Source organism: Episyrphus balteatus, chromosome 3 (genome assembly GCF_945859705.1).
Source record: "Episyrphus balteatus chromosome 3, idEpiBalt1.1, whole genome shotgun sequence".
Classification (NCBI taxonomy): domain Eukaryota; kingdom Metazoa; phylum Arthropoda; class Insecta; order Diptera; family Syrphidae; genus Episyrphus; species Episyrphus balteatus.
Genome location: NC_079136.1, coordinates 17,791,426 through 17,806,737, shown reverse-complemented (window position 1 = coordinate 17,806,737; position 15,312 = coordinate 17,791,426). Strand labels below are relative to the sequence as shown.

General features: G+C 34.8%; 2 protein-coding genes across 2 annotated transcripts; one reads left to right on the top strand and one right to left on the bottom strand.

The window, feature by feature from the left end:
• Window positions 1-584: 584 nt before the first annotated feature.
• LOC129914800 (DNA polymerase iota) lies at window positions 585-7,292 on the bottom strand. Its single transcript, XM_055994201.1, has 2 exons — window positions 7,016-7,292; window positions 585-2,829 (listed from the first exon to the last, which is right to left on the bottom strand). Exon 2 carries the CDS (start codon window positions 2,825-2,827, stop codon window positions 746-748), a length of 2,082 nt encoding a protein of 693 aa, XP_055850176.1. The 5' UTR covers window positions 2,828-2,829; window positions 7,016-7,292; the 3' UTR covers window positions 585-745.
• Window positions 7,293-9,279: 1,987 nt separating this feature from the next.
• On the top strand, window positions 9,280-15,153 carry LOC129916084 (protein claret segregational). The gene is made up of 3 exons (XM_055995866.1): window positions 9,280-9,608; window positions 9,682-10,502; window positions 13,773-15,153. The coding sequence occupies exons 1-3, from the start codon at window positions 9,428-9,430 to the stop codon at window positions 14,985-14,987; spliced, it is 2,217 nt and encodes a 738-aa protein (XP_055851841.1). The 5' UTR covers window positions 9,280-9,427; the 3' UTR covers window positions 14,988-15,153.
• Window positions 15,154-15,312: the final 159 nt, after the last annotated feature.

Below are 15,312 nucleotides of genomic sequence, written 5' to 3'. Positions count from 1 at the left end.
TTGAAATAGAATTTTTCCGGGTTGAATCCTGTTCACGTGAAACTCACAATAGGGCTGATTATTTGTGCATTCCGTTATCACATTTGTTGTAGAAACAAATTTTCGTATTCAAATGCTTTTGCCATTCGAAAACGAATTACGGGGTACGATAATTCTATTTTCGGAATTTTTATTTCGAAAGTTGTAGATTACATTACGATTAAGAAATATGTAGAGAGTACAAAATATTCGTTTTAGAAATTTTTTTACTTTCGGAACGATATACAGAGTAGGGCCCCAGATTTAGTTTAGTCATTGCCATTGTAGAGATTGCAGATGTGATTTCTCCAAATTTTCAGCATCGCTTGTGACTCAACTATGATTCCTTCTTTGTCTTCGTAGGATTCATGGGGTTTATAATCCCATTTCTGTTATAGCATTCCTCCATTTCATCGATCGTTCCTTTCTCGTATTGCCTCTTTTTTCTCCTGAGAAAACGATGTTTCTCCGTTCTTTTTCGTTTGTATCATACACAGGAATGCATTTGTTAAATTATAACTCTGATAAAGACATTCACAAATAAAAACAAGATACAATTGAAAACTTTAAACTATTTTATTGGTACAAAAATTTCTTCTTAAATTTATTTTATTTATAACAAAATAAAAAAATATATATAATATTTCATACGATTGTAATTCATTTTTTAAATAAATTACACACTAACGCCAAAAATATTTGCTTTAAGCTTCTCTCTTATCAATATTTATTTGTTCCTCAGGAAATACCTATAGAGCGTGTTTTTTTGGCCACCAGCCATTGATGTGTTTGTACTTATATTACTTGTAGCAGCCGTTGTATTTGTATTCAAATTATTAGCTTTTGCTGCCATTGAACTCCTCCACGTATTTATGAGCTCATTTTGTACGTCAAGTGGTAGCTCATTGAATACGCTTTGATCGACACCGGATGGACATGGAATGTTCGCCAAATTACCACTAATGGTTGTTTGCGTTGAAACGGCAGTTGTAGTCAATGAGTCTTCGTTTGTTTGTGATGGTTGTTGAGGAATTGATGTGTTTGGTTCCTGTGATTTGGGAGCAGCGATTGGATCGCAAACCATATCACCTATATCACGACTTTCATCACCGCCATTAACAGACGATGTTGGCGAATAGTTTATATTCTGTGGAGATGAACATTTGGATGGAGGAGGTACCGGAAACGAAGTTGATGGCGACGAAATTGGACTCATTGAAATATCCTTCTCACTGTCACGTGAATTCAATCGTAGATCGCATACACGAAGTTTACTTGGTGATGCAATATCATTGACATCGTTGCTAGAAAGACATCTCCGCTTTGCTATAAGCAAACTGAATCGACTTTTCTTCGGTGAGGGTTCGACTTCATTTTCCGAAAAGTCTGATATGTCAGAGGATGGTGCTTCTAAATCAACATTCATTGGAATAGGTGATGCAGTTGTACGTCGCCTATAGAATTGATCACTTGGCCGGAAAGTTTGAGGTGATGATAGAAAACCTTCATCGCTTGTTATCGATGTCACCGATTGTACCTCCAAGTCTGTTTTCTTTATCAAATAGTTGGCAATCGAAGATGATCCAGTTTTTCTCTGTTGGAATTTCGAAAAGGCCAAACCGATAAGAGTGATGTTGAATGGCTTCTCCAAGTCAACGACTCTTTCAAACAGCCGCATTATAATCTTTAAAAGCTTTCCAAGAGCTCCTTCTGCCAGGGTAATTTGCCCATTTGAATTTGATTTGAAAAGAGATGGTAATATATTGGCTTGCTTGGTTTCGCGGTGGCTTGTTTTTTTGGCCGAATCAAATTTGCGCAAAACGACTTTAATTGCAATTGGAATGCGACCATCTTCGGAGACCTGCTCAATTAGTCGCATTAGCAACATACGAAATTTTTCTTCGACATCTTTCTTTACAGAAATGGGTCGACAAGCATCTTCTAATCCAATAGTTTTAGGCTTGCCAGTTGGTCGCACAGGCCCAATGTCCCGTCCGAATGAAAGTTCTTTCAACTTTGTGGCCGTTTCAAAGCCGAGTTTTTTCTTTAGCATGTCTATGTCGGAATTCTGTAGTTCGGTAACATTTGCTATTCCATTTTCGAGCAGTAATGCCTCGGTCTTTTGGCCAATTCCAGTTATTGAGTGCAGATTATTTATTTCACGCATAAACTCTTCTGCATAATTAGAGATAAGGACTGTCTGCTTATTGGGTTTATTTATGCTGCCAACTAATTTAGCTAAAAGCTTATTATATGATATACCAGCGCAACACGTAATACCCAGGGTGACAAATAATTCCTGACGTATTTCTTTGGCGATTTGCGATCCAATAGCCAGACGCTTGTCACAGCCACAATCACAATGTTCTGTAAGTTCATGGTCTACAGGATGAATGTAACCTTCGACTTCTACATCGATATTATCCTTCCAACGGGTCGCAACTAATTCAGTGACATCAGCAAAGTCTTCGTCGAATCCCATTTTTTCTACTAATGGCGTATACTTATGAACTATTTCAAAGATTTTGTTTGACATCTGGCGATAATTTGTGAGATCTTCTCCATTGACCAATACAATGTTGGGACAAAGTTTTTTTGCTTCAGAAATAAGCATTAACTTGGTGACGCCATATTGACGGGCTACGTAGTTGCAGGTTACTACAATTTGTTTCTGTTGTATTCCTAAGGGTTTAGTACGCAGCGAAACATCACGCAACTCCTCTACTTGAGCATAGAAACAATCCATGTCGAAGTGAATAATGGTGCGAGCATGAGGCTCTTTTTGACTGGTAAAGCTCTCGAAATCCATAGCTGTAAAAGAGAAATAAAAATATTTGGATAGATAATTTTTAAAGAAATGCTTTAAATTTGGAATTTTGGAGAATAAGTAACACGTTAATAAACACGTCAATTCTAAGTGCTGCCCCGAATACCCGAAAAGTAAACTAAGACAATCGTTGAATCCAACGAATACACCTGAGTTTATTTTGAGTAGAAAAATAATAATATAACGTCCTAAAGAACCAATAATTTTCAATTGACTTGTGTATCCTCACAACGGCCTGTTTTTAAAAGAAACAAAACCATATTGAGATGCGAGATAAAGTTGTATCGCACTGATATTGTTAAGGACCAAGATGCCCTTGGGAGACAAGGATTCCTAGAATATCAAAATCTTGAAAATAATCTGTTGCTGTGGTATCTCAAAGTTGTCCTATTACGACGAAAAATAATTATTTGTTGCAGGTAGCGATTTGTTTCAATCGTAGCGATTTGGTTCATATGTTTTCAATTAAAAATGCTCGATTGATCCAAAATAGGTGCTGTCACTGCTTTTACTTTCTAAAGATTAGTTTGCAGTATGCCGTCCTCGAAAGAAACAATCAATCAAAACTGCAGCAGTTGCATTAATTGAGATTGGGGTAAAACCGAGTCACAAAAAAACTGTGGAGTACAAAACAATAGGTGCGAAAGAACAATTTTGAAGGTTTTTAATTCGTACGACTTGACCAGTTACTAGTGAAGTCTCACTAAAATAACTCAGGTAATGTGTCGCACTGTTCTTATATCGTTTTGTCGTTTTTTCAGATTCACCAAGCAGGTGCTTTAGTTTTATTGAACCATTAAGAGTTGACGTTGTCAAACAAGACAGGTGGAGATTTTTTTCACTAACTACTAACTTTTTAATGAATTTATTATGGACTACTTCGACATATTCAGAGCTAAGATAAATAAGGAGAGTCTTGATCAGCCTTCCGTTCTTGGTATAATTAAAGGACCTGTCTCTAGAGGTAAGAGGCTCTTGGCTTCGGAGTAACTGTCCGGCCAAGAATAGGACGAAGTTTCGAAACAACGACAATTCTGAATGAATTTCGAATCTGCACTTGGAATGTTAGGTCCCTTAACAGACCACTTGCAGCAGAACAACTATCGGATACCTTAGAATTTTTGTAATTCAGATATAACTACCGTCCATGAAGTGCGATGAAAAGGGTCGCGCAACTGCTACCGGCAACAGCGCTTATTTCGATGTGGATTCATCGTAGAAGACAGACTCAGGCGGGACGTTCTGAGTTTGTATCAACAATCTCCTTACCGCTATCCGCATCAAGGTTAAGTTCACCAATATAAGTGTGATTTGCGTCCTCACACAAGAGAAAGATAATAACACCAAAGACTGTTTCTACGAGTTCCTCCTAAAATCGAGCAAATCTCAAGCTATAACATTAAATTGTATTCGGTGATTTCTATGCCAAGTTAGGAAGAGAAGGCATCTTTGAAAACATATTCGGGAAGCATAGCCTGCACGACGACACATCCGACAACAGACTCAGTCTGATTTACTTTGCTGCGGGGGCAAAATGTTGTTGCTAGTACGCGTTTCTCGCATCCCATTATTAATGGATATTTTAACCACATTGACCATATTCTGATCGACGGTAGACTTTATTTCAATATTATGGACGTCCGTACGTTCTGCATCACAAGGAAATATTGTGAGGAAATTCAACGTCAGACGACTGCAATCGCAAGAGATATCGAAGTTTTTTTTCCGACCGCGCCTGTAATAACCTCTCGAAAAGTCGTACGTTGCCAGCAGCAAGTATAGAGCACCAGTTTCAACATTACAAAAAAGCTATCAAAGATTTCGACTCTGAAGTGCTGGGTGACGACCTTACTGCTGAGCTATTTAAAGAAGCAGTCGATGACCTGGTTGGACAAATGCACCAACTCATCTGCCGCCGTATATCCGTTTCCTAAGAAAGGAGACACTCTGAACTACAGAAACATCAGCATATAAATTCTTCTCTGCCGTGTTATGTATACGTCAACAATTTGATAGTTTCTTATCAGTATTGTTTTAGACTAGGAAAGTCCACCATCGACCAAATATTCATTAATAGAAAAAACGCATAGAGTTCCTTTATAGACCATAGACTATGGCTAAGTCATACATAGACTGCCTCAGTACCAAAATTTAAACAGACGTAATAGTTTAGAATACATAATGGAGTGGTCGATGATATTGCTTAGGTGACAGAAGATCGCTTTTTCTAACATAAACAGTAATTCATCTGTGCATTAGAATTTCAGCTACTTTTGAAATAAAAGGTAAAATAGAAATAGGTCGAAATTCATTATTGCTTTGGTTTTTGGGAATTGGTATAACTTTGGAAAATTTCCACTGAGAAGGAAACAGGCTCTTTTTACAGGATTTTATTTATTAAGTGTGTGACAAATGGGAGAATCACATGAAGAATGGCCCTCAAAAATGTGGGATGAAACCTTCTAGAACATCTTCGGGTGAAACTCTGGAAAAATTAAAGAAAGCATCGGTATTACGTAGGTATAGAAGATAAGAATTGGCTTATTTGCAATGAAAGTTGAGGGACTGACGATACAAATTTTTTTTCAAATCAACGTCTCGGATGTTTTTCCACAGTTTACGCCCGTTTTGAGAAAGACTTAAATAACTCACATGCCATCTTAGCTGAGCATATATGCGACACGCATATATTTCGCAACCTCCGGTATTGTTGGCGTTCATCGGCTATTCTGAAGCGTTTCGATAGGTCATAAACGAGGTTCCATTGATAAATTGCTTGATGAATTCCATTATTAATCCAGGGATTATTTTTGTACAAAGATTCTTTTGTTTTTAAAGGAACATGCAGATTAAAAAGAAAGGTTAAGATTAAGGCCAAAACCCACAATGGATTTTAGCGCCGCCTTAAGTCGCTAGTCACCTAAAGTAATTTCGCGATATATATGACGAAATTTGTATACATTAGCCCTGTTCCTTTGGGAAGTGGCAAAGTACTACTAGTAGTTTACTAGCGATTTTTAATGGAACGCACTTTCAACGAATTCAATACAAATCGTATCTACTTGGGAAGAAGAGCATGAGTAGATGATAGTACCCAAAACATCTACTATTAGTAAAGTACCACCTCCAATGGAACAGGGCTACTGTAACGCTAACATCCTCCTGAGATTTCAGAGAAGTATTCTTTGAGTGATGAGCGTTGGTGTCTGTATAAATTGAACTATATAGGAGAAGATTCATTGAATAAGTCTTCAACTTGCACAGCGATTTCGAAAGTAAATTGGCATTGATACATCTGCCCAGAAGTCTTCGAATCGAAAACCCTTAGACAACAATTCAGACGACAGTCTTATCCAAATCAAATTGGGGTACCTACGCAGCTGTATGCAAGTTGCTAAAAACCGGCTACAGACTTGTTGTAATTGTAATGTCCACTGGTCTACTAGCAGATGCAATCGATTTTGAGTCTTCGAAAGATATGACAATTTTTGGACTTTTCTGGCGCAAATCAAAATTGTTTTGCGAATTACACTCAATGACGAAATTTGTATGCATTGAATGAACTGCTGGGTATAGACAAATACCCATTACTAAATGAATATTCTCTATTAACTGGTTTTCATGTTAAAACATGCAACATAGAGAAATTGAATAGTTTTTCTTATTGAGTCATCAGACAGACCTTGGTTCGATGTTTGAAATTAAAAACGCATTATTTATAAAATGTTATCATAAACAACCCCACAGCCCAGACCGTCTCAAGGTCTTTGTATAAAATAAAATGCATCATATTCTCAAGTAAATACTTGCGCTAAGGTCACAGTAAGCAACAACAATAAATTGTGTAACTCTTTATTTGATTGCCCTTTGACTTTTGGTTTGATTTGAAGTTGGTTCAATATTGTTGTTATTCCTGAGACTCAACTTTATGAGATTATTTTTTTTGTTTAAAAGGAACAAGATAAATATTTGTTGTTCTATGCTATTTCGTCATAAAATAAAACTTATCACGAGTTTGTTGTTTGTGTTTTTTTTCAACAAACCATTAAGATATTTATTTATAAACAAAACAAAACCCCGGTAAATAAGTATAAACATTTTTTAAAACGTTTACTATTTTGTTAAACATTTTTATTGAAATAATATTAAACAAAAATTATGTTTTTTTACCGTATTTTTCTAGCAAATGCAATTTTTTGACAGCAGCTGTCTCCTGTTGGATATTATTACTTTCTTATCTCAATGGAATAAAATATAAATAATATTTTGTGCTTGTTTATAATTGTTATTTGTTTGCATTTAGTTTATTCGGTTAGTTTGATGTTGAATGAAATTGTATTCTTTGTAATAATTTAGTTTAAAATAAAAGAAAACCTATCACAAATTTTTTTTTTGTTACCACAACAAAAAACTTTCTTCTTTGAGTTTTTCTTTTTGGTGGCCTTCGTGTGACTCACATTCTCACAAAACAATATAAAACTAGTACATTTTTTGTTCTTCAGTAGAAAATTTTCTATTGTGAATTACCAAGTTAGAAATCTACTACAATTTAAACTTGGAAAAGGTGGTGGATGCATTCAGTGAGTGAGAAATCAGTTGAATTTTTTCTTATGGCACGCACACACCAAAGCGCTTTTTTTTTGTGGAGACTTGGTCCACTTTTCTGAGACTGATGAAGGTTGTGGGAGTTTCCTTCGAATTTGTTTTTATCATGTAAAGCCTAGTACGCAGGTGAAGCGAAACTAAATTTTCCATACAAAAATAGCAGGCTGGGCCACACCGGAGGGTATGAGTTAGCAGTAACGGTACTTGTGTGAAAAAAATTCCAAACTGACACATTAGGCCTGTTCCATTAGAGGTAGTTGTTTACTCGTGAGTAGAAATCTAGTACAACAACTACACATTCCTGTCTCCTCGAGTAGAAGATCATGTAAACTACCACCTGTAATGGAACGGGGCTATTAACGTTCAGATGTGGAATTTTTTTAATACAAGTACCGTTACCGCTACCCGTACCGCTACTGCATACCTTCCGGTGTGGTCAAGCCTTAATTAAGCAATTAAGGCTTGGCCACACCGGAGGGTACGCGGTAGAGGTACAGGTAACGGTACGGGTATTTGTATGGAAAAAATTCCAAACTGACACATCAACGTTCGGGTGTGGAATTTTTTTAATACAAATATCGTTGCCGCTACCCTTACCGCTACCGCGTACCCTCCGGTGTGGCCAAGCCTTTAGGCTTAAAGCAGCTGAAGCTAAACGAAAAAAAATGAAGTCTCCATAGTCAACAGCGAACATGTTAACGAAAAATACCATCGCGTATTACAACAAAGAAAAAATAAAAAAAAACACACATAAAAAATGTAAGAAAAACATCAGAAAATAACCAAACAAACAATATCCCAACTAACATTTTAGCTTCGGTTAAGGTATTACAAAAGCTACATTTCAGCTTCTTTTAAACTTTAGTAAGGTTGTTGGGCATGGAAAAAGGAGAACGTTATACAAGTTTGACCCTCTATAAGAAGTTTAAACGAAGCTTTACCGAAGCAAAAAAGAATTCTTTTTTAACTGGTTTTTATTTTATTTTTAATCATGAATTTTATCTTTTGATCTGAAATTATATATATTATTCCATTAGTTTTAAGTATATCTATTGATAATAATTTTAAAAGTATATAATTTTTTTTACCACACCCAGGAATCGAACTTCGTACCTACTTGGTGGCAGTCCGCCACTCAACCCACTCGGCCATCCTAGTATATTCATTAATGAAATCAAAAACTTAATCAGTTCAAATAGCAGAAATGTCAAAAAAAAATTGTCTGAGCTAAATTATTCAATGTCAAAACCCAAAAGTGTCCGAGCTAGATTATTCAATATCAAAACCAAAAATCAAATACTAAACTTGGTAATTTCTGTAAAGCTCCTATAAACTCACTAAGCAGGCTTTTCCGAAAACAAACTTTTTTCGTTTAAGTTTCTTTAACAGTATTTAAACAACTTATTAGAAGTTGTTAAACAAGTTCGAACTTCTATAAGCAATTAAATTCTGAAGCAAGCTCAATACAAGCTGTATAAAAAGTAGTACCTGTGAGATCTCAATTTATAGAAGCTGTTGTGCTAGTTGGGAGGGCCAGTTGTACAAACGTGGTTCAGCCTCGGATCAGGAATTTCAGAAGATAAAAGTTGCTGAACCACGGATTAAATATTTGTACAACTGACCCACAGGGTACAAAATTTTCCTTTTCATCTTTCCGATCTTTCTTTCTCTTTTGCACTTAAGTGCGTCTCATGTTTTGTGTCTAGTACTACCTCCTCCTCCCGCTCAATTGTGTTATCACCTTAAATTCGAAGTTTATCATATTTTCCAAACATTTCCTATACATTTTCGAAGTTTATCAAATTCGAAATTTAAAAAAAAATTGAAACTTCCAACGGGCGGTATCGCATCGCAAATTTTCTATTTGTTTGGATTGTTGTATTTCTTTGATTTTTGTATGAAAATTGAAAATTATTTTGTTAATATTATTTATATAAACTAATTTTACATAAAAAAAAAACAAAAATCAGACACGCAATGGAATCGCGTTTACCAAAACCATCTGGCCTCAAAAGGCCAGCACCGGTGACAAAAAATATTTTACCAATGGATCGTATCAAATCGAATGCTAGTTTATTAAAAATTTCTAATAATAATTCTATGAATTCTGTTCCACTTTCACGAGATATTGCTAATCTTCCATCATTTAATTTAAAAGGTAAATCATTTATAATTACATACAAAAAAGGAAAACACTTAAAAAAAACAACAACTTTGTAAAAATCCTATAGGACGCCCTTTATCACCTAATTTGCCAAGAGCACCCGAAAACAGAGCTAAACTACGTCGCAGTCGATCTGTCTGTGATCTGCGACCCAATAACAATATTCGTGGAGGCTCAAAGCCTGTTAATATTCCCACAAAAGCTTCCTTGCGTCTTCCATTGACTTTAAATGGATTCTCCACATCAACCACCTCGACAATAAATGAAAACGCTTTCAAATTCAATCAGAAGGCAAAAATGAGAAGAAGTCGTTCGGCATGTGATTTGCGAATGAATGAAGTAAGAGCACCAAAAAGGCAGGAACCTACTCACGCTCCGATTCCATCGAAAATGGCCCGAATGCACACTGCCACGAATATGGCCCATCGAACAGTTGTTCCTTCGATGCGTCATAAACCGACAGTTGCTCCAAATGCATCTATTAAAAGCAATAACACATCTTCTGCAATGTCCAAATCCAAAAACATCTCAAATTCATCATCGTCTTCATCATCAGCAGGAACTGCAGCAAAAACAACAACAACAAATAAACGTATTCCACCTTATGACTTTAAAGCGCGCTATAATGATCTTTTGGAAAAACATAAAGCACTTAAAGAAAAATACGATGAAATGCGTGATAATTTATCAAGTTTGGAAAATCTTCCTGAGCAATTTGAAGAGTCTCAGTCGCAGTTGTTTGCTGTGAGAGAGGAATTGAAAAATGCTCAAACTGAAGTTGAGTGCTTGAAGAGACAAACAAATTCGCAAAGTATTAAAATAACTTCTATAACAAATTGTTTGGAATCGACAAAAGAGGATTTGGAAAAACTTAAGGAAGATTTTGAGGTAATTTTTTTTCTTTAATTTTCTTTTATTTTTTACTTTTATAATATTAATCATGAGTAGACGATCTATCTAAGACTTCTAGGTTTGCCATTCGTCCTCCTTAGTCCCCCAATCACATCTCAAGAACTAATTTGTCCCCCATAACTTGAAATATAAAAGGGGCGCAATGTCCCCCTTTTCTAAGCATCCGTAATTTATTTTAATTTTAGAGCAAAAACTTTTTTCAGTTCAAATTTTCACAGCTGGATCAGTGTTGTAAAAAATCATTTTTCTTAATGTATTTGTTTTCCATTACAAAAAAAATATTTATTGCAAATAAAAAAAATTACATAAAAAAAAATGTATTGCAACTGAAAAATATTTGCATTGAAAATAAAATTTTTATTGCAAATAAAAATATTTTGAATTACAATCGAATTTCTTACGATTTTTACTATTTCTCCAAAAAAAAGAACAAAAAATCCAAAAGTCCTCCATTTCTATGTTTTGTAAATGATAACCCTGACTATTTAATATTTAATATTACATCTAAAATAATGCTTTTCTGCACGATTGGAATTGAATTTCTTGAATGAGCGGTTCATTCAATTTCTACTAAAGTTCTTCTGAATAGTCATGCCTTCCCATGATGACACAACAACGCTGTCAAGAGTGCATTCAATAGTCTCTTGAAGCCAATTCGATTTTCAGCTAGGAATCTAACAGCTGTCCTTCCATGTACATTTTATTACTGAAAATAATAGTTTCTATATTTTTACTTGCGATATAGGTACTATATACGAAGTTATGCATTTTCGTAAAAAAAAAAAGTTGAGATAACAATTTTCCATGATATTATGATGGAGAATGCAAAAAAAAGTGGGTCTGGAAAGTCCGCCTGTCCGTCATTCTGTCAGTCTTGGCCGATCTACTTCTAACTTGGTATGTAGCAGTTTTTGGATCCTGTACAGAGGGGTTTTTGGAATAAATTTTTTTTGAGACAAAAACAACGGTACCTGTCATATACCAATTTTGAAAAAGTTTAATTTTCTCAAAAACGTACAGTTTTAATAAAAAAAATCGAGTATGTATTAGTTTTTAAATTAGGCCAAATTACTTGTTCAATTTTAATGAATCTTTTTATGCGAAAACATTTATATTGCCTAAATATAAACCAAAAATTAAAATTTAAAAAACAAATTTTTGATTTTTTTTAATTAAAATTTTTTGATTAAAAGTTTCTACAAAATGACATACCAAGTTTATTTTTAATTTTTTCTTTCAAAAAATTATTTATAAAAAAAATACTTTTTTTAAAAAACGGCTCTAAACGACTTTGAATTTTTTTCTCTAAAAATGCATTTTTCTAAAAGAAATTAAATTGCATACTTTTTTTGGAGTTCAATTTCATTTAAAGTGTTGTTTTTAATATTTGAAAAACGAATTTTAAGTTTTTTTTATACATTTATCAATTTGTATATAAAAAGTATTTAGTTCTAAGAGCAAGTTCGTGCGACCAAGTCGTGCATTTTATTTATTTGTCCTAAAATGCAACTAACCCTCCATAAGATATTCAGCCCTAGCGAGGCTTATCGATTCTCCGATTTCATACTAATCAAATCATGTTTCGTTGTGTGCTTCCGACAGGTAAAAACTCTCCGTCTCGTATGAAATCGGACAAAAATCCGCTCCGACGGATACCTCGCAAGGGTCGATTTAGTAAAATTTTTCATTGACATGTTTGAACATGTTTAAAAATGAAAATGAATAAGAGGTGCGTTAAAGGGGAAGAAGAAGGGATGAAAATTCTCACTGTTGTTTTTGTTTTGGTGTGCGAGCAAAATCTCACTTCAAAAAGCGAAAGGTATCATAAAAGGAACTTGTTTGACCGCCGAACTCAAAAGAAAAAGTGTAAAGAACTAGAAAACGCAAACGGCATACTAAATTTGTATCGTTGGGACGCCGAACCTAGTAATGACTCGTTCTCGTACGGTTTTGCCCACGGTCAGTTTCGACCCATTTGGCAAATTTGTCAACCATTACAAAAAGAGTAGTATTTTCCTTCATGGATCTTGGCAAGAGCCGTAAAAAGTCAGACAACCTCCCATGGTCCGTTTAATGGAGCAGTATATATGAGGCGGTAACCACTTTGTTTCGCATCGTATTAATACCCCATAATATGGCCAGCCATTCTCTCTCAATTACGGCGTATTTTTGTTCTCGTTCTGTTAGTGAACACGCTTCTGTTAATTTTTTCCTGAGAAGTTCGAACGCTTCTTGCTAAGGTAGACCCCAATTCAACTTTTTATTTTTTTATTTTTTTTTTAGTGGTTTAGCGATTACGAACGGAATCTTTGATTGATTTTCAGGATTATGTACTAGTAAATTTATAATACGAATGACTAAAAGGTTATATTCATGCTTATGCTTTTATTCAGTGCTTGTCCATTGAAGGGGTTGAATAATTGTTTCCTCTAAGTAAATCTCAAGGGAATTAGATTTTTGTTACTTTTTTCCCATTCGTTATAATATTTCTTAATCGGAGGTGCCCAGAACTTGGTTTTTTGTTGGTTTTATAGCTTTCAATAACGAGTTTTTCAATTATTTACGTTTACTATCAGTGTTGCAGATGCAAAACACAACTTTTGATGTAACTTTATTCCATGTAACAACATCTTGTATGCTTTATTCTTAACATCTAAGAAACTTTAGATCTTGCATCAAAACGTCATATTTTTTTCTTTTAATTTCTGTTCCAAATATTTTATTTGGTGATATATTATCGTTGTATTTTTAAACTGGGAATTAAAAAAAGAAAAAAATCTGGAAACAGTTTTTTCTAGGTGTCATGCTTACTTAAAAAAACTGTAAATGCATTTTATTTTGGAATTACCCATCCAAGATACTAATATATATACATATGTTATCACCCACGTCGCCATAATTCCAGTGGGTGCTTTGTCTATCATGTGCGTTTTGACCATAATCAAGCTAAAAGAGCCATTTAAAAAACAATCTTAGCTTATGGCACATGATCTTAGGGTATTTTCAAATGCTAAAGAATCGTCATAGTTCCGGGTTGGTTAAAAAAAAATCATTTGTTACCTTGTGGATGGTCTTTTATGCCATATTTTTAGGTCTAATTTTTTGTCAATGCTGTTTTTTTTTTCTCCATATATTTTTGGGCATTCTTCTTTCATATATATACACATATTGACCGGGCTCGGATTATATGAAAACACTTGCTCCAAAGAATTCAAATGTTAATTTATCAGTATTCTCTTTTTACAGAAACTCTTCACCAACCACTCAATAATTGAAAAAGAAGCTATTCATCTTCGTTCACAAACTTCTGTTCTCACTGACGAAAATTCAAAACTCATCGAAGAACTCACAGCATGCAAAAATCAACTATTTCAAGCAAATATGGAACGCAAAGAATTACACAACGCCGTCATGGATCTTCGTGGCAATATTCGGGTATTCTGTCGAGTACGTCCACCACTTGATTACGAAGAAGACCGCTTATTATGTGGTTGGAATTACCTCGATGAAACCTCCTTGGAAATTCACAATTTAGAAATGCAGGCATCCGGAGCAAAGAACAAAGTATCAAGTCATGCATTTTCATTTGATCATGTATTCCATTCGCGATCGACTCAAGAGGATGTCTTCGAAATGGTCTCACCACTGATCCAATCAGCTCTCGATGGGTATAACATTTGCATTTTTGCATATGGTCAAACTGGCAGTGGCAAGACATACACAATGGACGGAATACCGTCTAATGTTGGCGTTATACCGCGAACTGTGGACTTGCTTTTCGAATCGGTCAAGAATTACAAAAATCTTGGTTGGGAATACGAAATCAAAGTAACATTCTTGGAGATCTACAACGAGGTTCTGTACGATTTACTGAGCAATGAACAGAAAGATATGGAAATTCGAATGTCAAAAAATAATAAGTCTGATATTTACGTGACCAACATAACCGAAGAGACAGTCAATAGTGCAAGTCGTCTTCGCCAATTAATGGATGTAGCCAAAATGAACAGAGCCACTGCAGCTACAGTGGGCAATGATCGTTCATCACGATCTCATGCAGTGACCAAAATCGAACTTATCGGTTCGCATGCCGAAAAGAATGAAATATCTGTGGGAAGCATAAACCTGGTCGATTTGGCAGGTTCAGAGAGTCCAAAAACCAGCATACGAATGAATGAAACTAAAAACATCAATCGTTCTCTAAGTGAGTTGACAAATGTGATCTTGGCATTGCTGCAGAAACAAGATCACATTCCGTATAGAAATTCAAAGCTAACACATTTACTGATGCCCAGTTTGGGAGGTAACTCAAAAACTTTGATGTTCATAAATGTGGCACCATTTCAAGATTGTTTTGTTGAGTCTGTAAAATCATTGAGATTCGCTGCAACAGTGAATTCGTGCAAAATGTCGAAAGCCAAGAAAAATAAATTTCTTAATACATCAGCATCGTTTGGCTGAAATGATGATGATAATGGGTGTGTATTTTTTTTATGTTTCCAACGACAAGAGATGTGGCGCAAAAGGTGAAACATAATTTAAGTGTTTTATTTACTGTTGCATATTAGTAGTTTATATTTTCCTTACTTTTGTATTATTATTTAATAAAATAAATTTGAGAAAACAAAAAAATGTTGATGTCTAATTTTTTTTTTTTTTGAGAAAAAATAGAAAAATTGTCGGCAAACATAAATGGTGAAAGAAAAAAAAAACAGCGAAACATAATTGCGATAAAAAACACGAGTCTATTTGAATGAATAAAATACTTATAAAAACAGTAATAATA